Below are 11,022 nucleotides of genomic sequence, written 5' to 3'. Positions count from 1 at the left end.
AAAGTAGCAAGAGCTTAAGTAGCTTGTCACATTGTATCTGCAGAAAGTATGAAGCAACCAATTCCTGGGCTCAGCTCACTTTGTCCTTTTTTGTACAGGCTAGTATCTCAGCTCAGGTATGGTCTGTCCCTCTCACCATAGTGGCTAGGCCTTCCTGTTTCAACTAAGCTAATCAAGACAATCGCCCAGAAGTTCATCTCCCAGGTAATTCTAGATCTCGCCAAGCTGACAATTGAGATTAACCATTGCAGACAAGTCAAATAGGAAGATAGGAAATGAAGCATTCAAAGTTCAGCGAGGAAGAGCGATCTCAAAAGTGTAGGGTTTGTTGTTTAATGTAGTTTTCCTTTCCTCGAGTTATACTGCTGTCATACAGATTGGTTTGTTATAACCAAACTCTGGGGTTTTTTTAAGCCTATAGTAACTATAAAACAAAAGTCTAAAGTAGACAAACAGAAAATAGTAAGCGATCAAAACATGACTGGAGTAAATCATTTAGCCAAAGGGAAAAGTCTAAGAGAGAAAAGAACTCAAAACTAAGATATGTTACATAATTGCTTACCACTAAATAGCTAACCAGTGAAATGAAATGAAACAAGTGCTACAAGACAGAGTGATTAACTTGAATGAAAAAACTATACCCAAGTTTCGTTGCTTATAAGGACATGGTTTGATTTCACCTTTAATAGGGCACACGGGGGACCAGAGAGAGCTGGTAAAGGCACTGGCCACCAAGTCTGACAACCTGAGCTCCATCCCCAGACCACACATGGTAGAGAAGTAGAACAAGGTAGAAAAGACCATTTGTTAAATGCTCATTTGGTGATTTATTAAAGCACTGCTTGCACTGCCTGTTTGCCAAGCATGATGTCACTGGCTACCTGAAATATGATGACATGGAGAAAGAGCTGGAACAATGGGCTGTTGCCCTTAACAACCTGCTGACTGCAACATACACTCTGTAAAATATTGCTTGTTTGCCTGGCCCACTTTGTGGTTTTCGAATATAAAATGAGAATGCAAACTGGATCCAGGATTGAAGCCTTTCAGGAGCTGTCCTGGCTTTGATCCACTGGTGACATCTCTTCTCTACTCTCGTTGGTGTTTGATGCTTATTCCAGAAAGATTCCCGACAAATAGTAGAGAACTGACTACACAAGCTGTTCTCTGACCTCCACATGCATTCCATAGCACACGTGACCATACACAAACACATACATCCATATATCCGTGTGTGTGTGTGTGTGTGTGTGTGTGTGTGTGTGTGTAACCAGTAAATAAGTGCCAAAACAGAACAAGATATGCAGGTACTGAGTGTGAAGAAATTCAATAAGATGCTCTATGCAAATGGAGCCCCACCCCAAAACACAAGAGTAGTCATGTGAGGTGAAGTACAGCTAAATCAAAAGAGTGTGTGTGTGTATGTGTGTGTGTGTAGAGAGAAAGAGAGAGAGAGAGAGAGAATTGATTGGCTGGGCAGCTACTCAATAGTCTGGGAAGGAAGATCAGTTAGGGAAATGAAATAAAATGATAAGGGGTCAGCTCAGCAGGAGGAATGAGCTATCCTAAACAGTCACCGATATTAAAATACCCACATTCGAAAAGCATGATTACTCACATACCTGGAGCAGATGGACAGTTATTACAAGGGACTTGGGGAGGGGGTTGAGGCAGGGTTCTGAGTTGTAATTATAGTTGGCTCAGAACTCACTGGACCAAGCTCCCATTTCCAACTGGATCTCTACATCCTCCAGTATAGCCGCAACCTGATTTGTAAAGAGCAAACACAACAGTATACACAGTAGAATTAGTGCTGAGGACAGGCAGCAGCAACCCTGGAATGCAGCCTTGGAACCAGGAAGCCAAATTCTGCTTCTATGCATTTATCATTGTTAAAGTAAAGTTACTAAGAGTGTCCCCCCAAGCCAGGAGAAATGGTATGTACCTTTCATATTAGAACAGAGACCAGCTGATCTTTGTGAGTTTGATACCAGCCCCTTCTACATTTAAAGTGCCAGGACTAAGTAAATAAAAGTGCTCGCTCTCTCTCTCTCTCTCTCTCTCTCTCTCTCTCTCTCTCTCTCTTCTGAAGTCTTGACAATTAACCCTGGTCACGTTTCTGGGAGGCCCTAAAGAAATCAATAAAGCAATATATAACCATTTTAAAGCAGAAGATTAAAAAAAAATTTAAAAAAAGCAAGCCCAGGCTGAAAGGATGGCTCAGGAGGGAAGAACATGCATTGTACTTTCAGAGGTCATAAATTTGATTCTCAGGTACTTCAGTATGTGCTCTCTCTCTCGCTCTCTCTCTCTCTCTCTCACACACACACACACACACACTTAAAAGTTTAAAAAAAAATCTTTAAGGGAAAGCCAGAAGTCCTTAAGTCCTTAGAGCACAGTTTGGAAGTTGATACAAAGCAATAGAGCATGTGTGGTTTGTTCTTGTTAGTATTTAGCTTTTCTCATGAATCAGTTTGCAGTGCTGGGGATCAAACTTAGGACTTTGAGCATGCCAGGTAAGTGCTCTAATATGGAACTATATTCCCACTCCAAGAATTCATTCGTGCAAAAATAGGTTTGTGAGTTTTGTTGTTGCTTGGTGGATTATTTGTTTGGGTTTGGTTTGGTTTGGTTTGGTTTAACAATTGTGTGTACTTAAATATTAAAAAAGAGTAGGAAGTATGAAGGATTACAGTTTAAAATAATACATGTAAAAAAAATTCAAAACATAATAGAACATATGGGATCCACATCTTGTATTCATTTAATTCACCATATATTATACAGCAACTTTGACTGTATATACACACACATATATATTATATATAGTACATTTCTAAAAATGTATCTGCCATTTACAAATATTTTTATAGTGTAGAATATACTATGCCCAAATAACAGTACTAGAAAATATATTAGAATAATATTTATCAGGATGATTATCATCCTACCTCAATAAAAGTTGTTTTCGAGACAGGGTTTCTCTGTGTAGCCCTGGCTGTCCTGGAACTCACTTTGTAGACCAGGCTGGCCTCGAACTCAGAAATTTGCCTCTCTGCCTCCCAAGTGCTGGGACTAAAAGCATGAGTCACCATGCCTGGCAATAAAGGTTTTTTTAAAATCTCTAACTAGGAGGTCGAGTGCCCCCCTGCAGTGACAGACACTATTAGCACTGCCAGCCTGCCAAACTGTCAAGGTCTCAAAATCACCACAGTTACAGTGTGAGTGGTTCAGTGTTTGGAGTAGTGAGCTAATCCCAAACTGTAGAAATCACAGAGCCTTTTCTTGACTGTCAAGAGACACACAATATCAAGGATCACAGCACTACCTCGTCGTTTCTCATTTAAAACTCACTAGAACGCCCGGCAGAGTGAGCACAAGCCCATGGTCCCAGCACTTGAGAAATGGAAGCATGCTGGGAGCTATGAAATTTGAAGCTAGCCTGTGCTAGTGGCGGGACTTTGTCTCAGTAAAACCAAGCGAACCAATGAGCTAAACTAAGCCTATAGGGATATAATGATGTATTACTAGATAACTTTCCCATTGCACACAAGGGGGATCCAAACAAAACAAACCCCCCAAAACAAAAAAGCCCTGAGCATTCAATTCCTGGTACCCAAATAAAAACAACAGTTGACAGGGCTGGAGAGGGATGGCTCAATGGTTAACAGCTGACAGGGCTGGAGAGGGATGGCTCAATGGTTAACAGCTGACAGGGCTGGAGAGGGANGGGATGGCTCAATGGTTAACAGCTGACAGGGCTGGAGAGGGATGGCTCAATGGTTAACAGCTGACAGGGCTGGAGAGGGATGGCTCAATGGTTAAGAGCTTTGACTGCTTTTCCAAAGGACCTAGGATCAATTCCCATCCCGCACATGGCAGCTCACAGCTATACCTCCAGTGGCTCCAACTCCCTCAGACAGACAGACAGACATATAGGCCAAACACCAAGAAAATGCACATTAAAAATAAATACATAAAAAACCTGAGCAAAAACATAGAATTTAATATTCTAAAACACTTAACTGCTGGCTTGAAGCTATGGCTCAATGGTAAACTACTTGCCTAGAATGCTGATGGTCTAGGTTCAGTCTCTAGTACTTTCCCCACCAAAGACACCAAAAACACTTTTTAAGTCTTACCCTTAATGATATCATTAATTGGAGTCTCATAAAAGTTAGGGGAAAATGGCAAGGAAATTAAGAAACAACTGGGGGGGGGGAGGGGAGTGCGCAGTGGTGGTGTGTGCATTTAATCCCAGCACTCAGGAGGCAAAGGTAGGTAGATCACTGAGAGTTTGAGGCCAACTGGGTCTACAGAAGTTTCAGAACAGCTCAAGGCTACATAGGGAAACCCTGTCTCAAAAACAAAACAAAACAAAACAACCCCCTACAATTAGAATAGAATCATAGAATCATTTCTTCCTTTCTTTTGGCAGAAAGAGATCAAACCCAGGGTCTTTAGGCAAGTTAGTCAAATGCATTGATCTTACCCTGGAATTACTTTACAAATGTAAACTTTTTCTTTCTTTCTTTAACTTTACTTTTGTCAGGCTCAATACTCCCTTATAGTCTATTTTAATTGCCATCAAACCAAAATTGATATTCAATAACTCATATCCTCCAAATTATGGCTACCTTGTCTAGCCGTCCAACACTTTTTTCTAGCTTTATTCTTCATATTTGGATTTTAAATTTTTGACATAAAGCTTATCAACACAAAATGATGAAGTTTCAAAATTATTAAAAAATAAAACCAGGACACAAAACAGGGTAGTTCATACAATTGGTGTGAGGACGTTTCTGTTAAAAACTGAACTGCGGCACTCTCAGAGAATCCTGGGCCTCTGCTCACACAGTCTTGTTTAGTGACTCCTGTTATAGTGTGTCTAACTGAGCTACAAACTTCCAAAGCAGTAGTTGCTACAATGCATTCTATTTGCTAAATACATAGCAGAACTCTGAAGTTTATTTGTATTTGTTTTTCTAGTACCTAGCAAAGTAGTCCACCCTATGAAAATTTGTTTATAGAGATTCTGTCAATTGAGTAATGTTTAAATAGAAACTAGTTTGATGGAGAATATAAAGCAAGGCTGTTTGGTGGTTTGCAGAAGCACTGTAAATCCCACGATTGGATTTCATGGTTTGAAGCTCTGTGTACTCAGCTTGAAAGCAGCCTGACAGCTATAAGGAAATTAATACACAGTTATTAGTGTACAGTTCTGGGGTCTGAGAGGTTTTGTTTTTGCTTTTTTGACCCCAGGAATTGGACTTAAAACATTGTTCATGATGAACCTGTGCTCTACCAGTGAGCCACACTGTTGGCCACCTGAGACTTTGGCTTTTCTGGTGCAGCTTAGCTAATTCTCTTGTGCTGACAAAAAACCTGGTGGGGGGTGCGGAGTTGGGGGGGAAGCAGCTTAAGGAAGAGTTTATTTTGGTTCATAGTTCAAAGGTTCAGAGTCCAGTATGGAGGGGGAAGCTATGGAGCGTGAGATGTCTGGTCCCCTTGGTGGTTAACTTCCTTTCTTGCTTTTCTGCACACACGGCCAGCATTTGCACTCAGACCTGGGGAATGGGAGGCACTTTGCCTTTCTCATGTCAACTGCACACATTCACTCAGGGTTCCTCTACACCCTACAATGCCACCTGGACTAGGGTGTGTCTTCCCCCTCTCCACTAACAAAATCTAGATAATCCCTCATAGACACATGGAAGAGAGCAGAGAGCTTGTCTCTTTGGTGATTCTAGCTAGAACCCTGTCATGTTGACAAAGGATATTAGCTACCACAGGCACAGAGAGGAGCACCCAACACTTCCTTCACATCCCAGGAGAATTTTTAAAGACAAGGAAGGAAAACACTGTCAGCCATCTTCTTTGTTTGATCTTCATGCTGGTTCATACTGTGGTGTTGGGGCTGGGGATGTGGCTCTGGAGCACTGTGCTTACCCTGCTAGGGTACAATAAACAAAACATTGTCATGTTGCCCTGGTAACCACGTGCTGCAAATGACCCACATAGATAATTTCCTGTTGAGATGGGGGTGGGGGGGAGACACATTACAAAGTGGCACCTAAATGTGGGTAGATTAGCACACCATGGAAGAACAGCAAAAGGAGAGGGTTATTCAGTGTATTGTTTATTTCGTGCTAGAGCAAAGGGGGAAAAAACTATTGTAAAGTGAATTATGTCTTATATGAAGTCTACCTGGTATAAAACTGAATCTTACTGACTACTTTGTAAGATTCTTCTTAAATCTGAGTTTTGTTCCTTCATGTACCCAGGGTATTCCGCACACCTGAGCCAGTCTTCTATTTCACCTTTATTTCCCCAAATCTCTTTTCTTCTCTTTTTTTATTTTAAAGCAGGGTTTCTCTGTGTAGCCCTGGTTGTCCTGGAACTCTCTCTGTAGACCAGGCTGGCCTCAAACTCACAGAGAAACGCCTGCCTCTGTCTCCTGAGTGCTGGGACTAAAGCTGTCCACCATCACTGCCTATTTTCCCAAATCTTTCTGTATTAGTAGCTATCGCCACACAATCAACCAGTGTTGAAGATAATAGTAAACATTTATTTTTGATACTGCAGATTAAACCTTAAACATTTATTGTATCATATTTTTGTGGGGATGAATATGGGGAATGGCTTAGCTAGCTGATTCTGGCTTGGCTTATTTTACAAGGTGATTGTCAAGATGCCAGCTGGAAGCTGTAATTGCAGCATGCCCAAGACTGAAGCAGGAAGATCAAAAAACTGAGGCTATTCAGGGCTTCATGGGGGCTACAGCCTCTCTTTAAAAGAACACAATGAAGATTCCACAATGAAGCCCATTTGTATCTTAACCTAATTTTTAAATTCTACCTGTTGTTGTAGCACATGTCTGTATTGACTAATGGGGGGGAAAAGCATTTTCCAACTTTCATCAATAGAAACAAAACAATCTGGCAACGTCTTCATGTTTGAATAGAACAAGATGACTTCACCATCAGTTGCCTTTTGTTTTGGTTTTTGTCCAAGAGTCTGCACATGACAGGCAGTAAAGATGTCTCCTGCTTGTAAAGGAATATAAAGAGGACAGTCGTTCCTTAACAGTAAGAACACTTTTGTTGTCACCTAAGAAAATATTTGAAAGTAAAAGTGAACCTTTGAGCCGGTCGTGGTGATGTATGCCTTTAATCCCAGCACTCGGGAGGCAGAGGCAAGCGGATTTCTGAGTTCGAGGCCAGCCTGGTCTACAAAGGGAGTTCCAGGACAGCCAGGGATATACAGAGAAACCTTGTCTCGAAAAAAAAAAAAAAAAAAAGTGAACCTTTACAATTTATACCATTGCATCCTCTCTGTCCCTGGCAAACTCGTGGCAGTCATTGCAACTGTTAAGGAAAAAAGAACGTTGGGCATATATGGAATAGATCCGCAGTTTGGTTTTGACATCAGTTTTGTGATCTTGGTAAAGTTTATTCTTAATTTTTAATGTATATATAATGGATAGTAAAGAAAGAAGAGGGACTTACTCTTAGGTTTTGTTTTGTTTTTTCACCAAAGAGCTTGGCACATTCAACATGAAATACGTCTCCCATACAGCCTCAGTGTCCCACCCTTCATAGTTAGTCTTTGTGTGTCTAGAGCCACTCCTGCAAACTCCCAGCTTAGAGTCCCAGACTGGTCCACACGAAAGTTGTTCATTGTCTTTATCAAAAAAGCCAAATGAAATCTTTTTTCGTAGGTTGTGAATGGGCACTCCCTCGCCAGGCTGACATCTTTGTAACTCCTTTCTTTTCTCCCGATACCTTCGGTTTCCCGGCCCTAGTCAGCAGTTTAAGAGGTTAGGGGACAGCGCCCATTTCCCAGATCCTGGCAGCTCTAGGTCTGAACAGGCGAGTAGACCTTAAGCAATGACCCGGCCTCACGATTCTCGACGCGACCGCCTCAGTGACAAAGCATTACCAATTTTCTTCCAAAGGGCCCAATTCTGTGGCCATAAGCACGCTGAGCTAGGAGAAGACCTATTGAAGTCGGCTCTCAGAAGCACTGCGCCTTACATCTCTCCTCAGGACAGGCCGGCCGTTGCAGCGGAGGTTGGAACTACAAGTCCCAGAATTCCCATGCACACGCGCACTGTCATTGTGATGCTCCTTTCCCGGTAACTCGCCCTCTCAGGCAAACCTGAAGATAGCGGCAATTCTCCGGTGGGGGGCGGAGACGCTCTCGGCCCAATTCTCCGCCCCTTTCCTGATAGGCAATGGGACTAGCCAACCGACGCCACGGGCTGGGAACGTGCTCTCCAATCAGCACCCGCGGCGGAGAGGTGGGCGGTGCGCGCTGGCAGGGCGGGTGGGCTAGGCTGTGCGGCTTGCGGGGGGGAGAGTAACGTCGGGCCGGGTCAGCGGGCGCTGCAGTAGTCGCCGCAGCGGCGATGGGAGCGGTAGGGACGAGGAGGCGGCGGCGGCAGGAGGAGGAGGAGGAGCAGGGGCTGGCACGAAAGCAGCGGCCCGGGGCAATCCGCAGCAATACCCGCAGCCGCCGCCGCCGCCTTTAGACGCGGACGGCATCCGAGGGGACCGCCGGCCGTCTAAGCCGCGCTCCGGTCCCGCCGCAGTGGGCGGCGGGGGATGGGCAGGCGGTGGCGGGCCCGCCTGCTGAGCGGTGACTGCTGCCGGTGCGGACCCTGAGCTATACCCTCGTCCTCCGTCAGAGATCCTGCGTCCGCCGCGGCCCAGGTAGGACACACCCCCGAGCCCCAGGGCGTCTCCAAGAAGCTTCCCTGCGCCCGCCTCATCCCTGGTTCAGCTCAACCGAGGCGTGGAGGGGAGACTGCCCGAGACCCCTGGGTTTCTTATGCCCACGCCCTGAGGCGACGCCAGACCCAAATTGATCCTCATCCCAGAGATCTTTCTGGTTCTGCCCCATTTCCCCGGAGGCTTTGGGTGCCTTCCCTGAACTTGGAGGTTCATGAAGCTGCTTCGTCTGTTTCTGTGGCTGACCCATATATCACTTGTACTCATGACTCTTCTGGCTACCAGGACGGAGCAGAGAGGAGTCTTTTAAAATTATGAGCGTTTCATTCTATCTTGCTTTTCCCACTGTAATGGAAGAGTGACGGGACTACCGAATCTCATTTGTGTGGTAACAAGGAAGGCCGGGACTTTGTAGTATTGAAGTAATGACCAGAGGGATTTGCTTTGACAAAGATGATGCTGTTGATACGCGGGGATGCCAAAAGAGGGACAAAAGAGCCTACATATACGCACTGTCGAGTCAGAGAAGTAAATAATCATGGGGACGCTAGGATACCTGATCCTTCAATGAAGTTCATTTTGTTTCAGTTGTGGCGCTGCCTTAGAGGTAAAAATGACATTGAGTTGTACTTTGCTTTGGATTAAAGTTGATAGGCTTCTCTCCCCTAGCTTTGGAAGCTGTCCTTTAACATTTAAAGAAGACAATTCTATTTTAACCTGTATATGATGGGAAGATGTTATTTAGTAGAATTGAATGTGTGTGAGAGAGTGTATTATGAATGGACTCAAACTCTCAAATACAAGGAGGATTCAGGCTGTGTTTTGTTACAGTGTTTGGTTTTGAGCCATTAATAGTTGCAGTGACATTAAACATGGACTTGCCAGGATAGACTGCAAAGATGTATCTGTTTTCTTTTAGCAAAGTGGACTAGAATAACATTCATTTAAGGAATAAAAAAAAATGAGGATTTTTAAAAAAGTATTGAGTGGGTTGAATATTTTTTACTTTTTATGTTGCGATTTTAAAGAAGCTGCAATGGTGACAGATATAACAGTATGCCATCTTGGAGAATCTATCCTGATGAGGATTATGATCTATTAAAAATTAAAGCATAATGAAAGAAATCTTTAACGCAGAAACTTATATTTCCTGTATGATGAATTTTTATAGACACCAGAAAGGGTGTTTGAAGCATGATTACAAAGGAAGGTTTCTCTAATAGTTTAACTTTATAATGGAGTGTTAAAAGCTGATTTTCCTCTTTCAGTTTTGGACACATAAGAGACATTAAGGCTCATACATAACTTCATTTTATTTATAATTTCAAACTGAAACAATTTAATTATGAATAGAAAGCTGACTTAGAGATTGTATCTTGTTCATCGTCTTGTATATGGTTCATGTATCATTGAATTCCATGTTGTATATGACTTCAGGTTCTCTTGTTAGGTACTGTTTTTGTTTTTTAATACCCCAGGAAAGCTGAGCAATTATGTAGGACTTCATATATCCTTAAATGTCATGTAAGAAATGAAGTTTGTATAATTTTAAAAAATTCTAGGGAGCAATTTACACATAAAGATGCATTCAAAATGTGATAGTTATCGGTTGTTTAAAAGTGTTGAGATTTTTTACTTTGTGTGTACCAGTGTTTTATCTGAACATGTATGCAGTGATAAACTATTGGTTTTTCAAAGCATATGTTCTACACAGCTTAAATTATGGAATTTAAGTTTCATTTTGTTGGCAAGCAGGAAGTTTTTTGTATGCTATACAACTTTTACAAGTAATACCTATGGATGATATTGCTTTGTTGTTTAGAGGCAGAATTATTATGTAGTCCAGGCAGGTCCTGAAGCCCCAGTAATCCTTCTGACTGGGCCTCCCAAGTGCTGCAATTACAGGTGTTAACTACCATTTTAATGCCGTGCTGGGGTTCAAACCCAGGGCTTCATGCATTCTAGGCAAGTGCTCTACCAACGGAGCTGTAAACCCGGCTTTACATTTTATTTTGAAAAAGGATCTTCCTAGTTTGCCCAGACTGGCCTGGGTCTTGTGATCTGCCTGTGTTTGTCACCTGAGTAACTAGGATTGCAAGCATGCACCACCACACCCAGCTCATTGATCTTTTTTTTTTAAATGTGTCTATTTGTTTTGCCTGCATATATGTAATTGCATTGTGTGAATGCTGCCTAGTGCCCAAGGAGGCCAGAAAAGGTGCTAGAGCTACTGGAGCTGGATGATTGTAAGCTGCTTTGTGAGTGCTGGGAACTAAATCTGGGCCTT

At 42.8% G+C, this 11,022-nt stretch overlaps 1 protein-coding gene across 6 annotated transcripts in view; it reads left to right on the top strand.

Moving 5' to 3' along the window:
* Positions 1 to 7,970: 7,970 nt before the first annotated feature.
* The window catches only part of Ttbk2 (tau tubulin kinase 2), a 121,126-nt gene continuing 118,074 nt past the window's right edge, over positions 7,971 to 11,022 (top strand). For 4 of the 6 annotated variants that reach the window (XM_029470485.1, XM_021155970.2, XM_021155971.2 and 1 more), the window contains exon 1: positions 8,318 to 8,717. Coding sequence is in view for 2 of the 6 variants with exons in the window: in XM_021155969.2 (XP_021011628.1) it covers positions 8,240 to 8,305 (66 nt within the window). In the remaining 4 variants the exon portion in view is untranslated. The other 2 variants (XM_021155969.2, XM_021155967.2) reach the window with 1 other exon arrangement.

This window comes from Mus caroli, chromosome 2 (assembly GCF_900094665.2).
Source record: "Mus caroli chromosome 2, CAROLI_EIJ_v1.1, whole genome shotgun sequence".
NCBI classification, from domain to species: Eukaryota; Metazoa; Chordata; class Mammalia; order Rodentia; family Muridae; genus Mus; species Mus caroli.
This window is presented reverse-complemented; position numbering and strand designations above follow the sequence as displayed.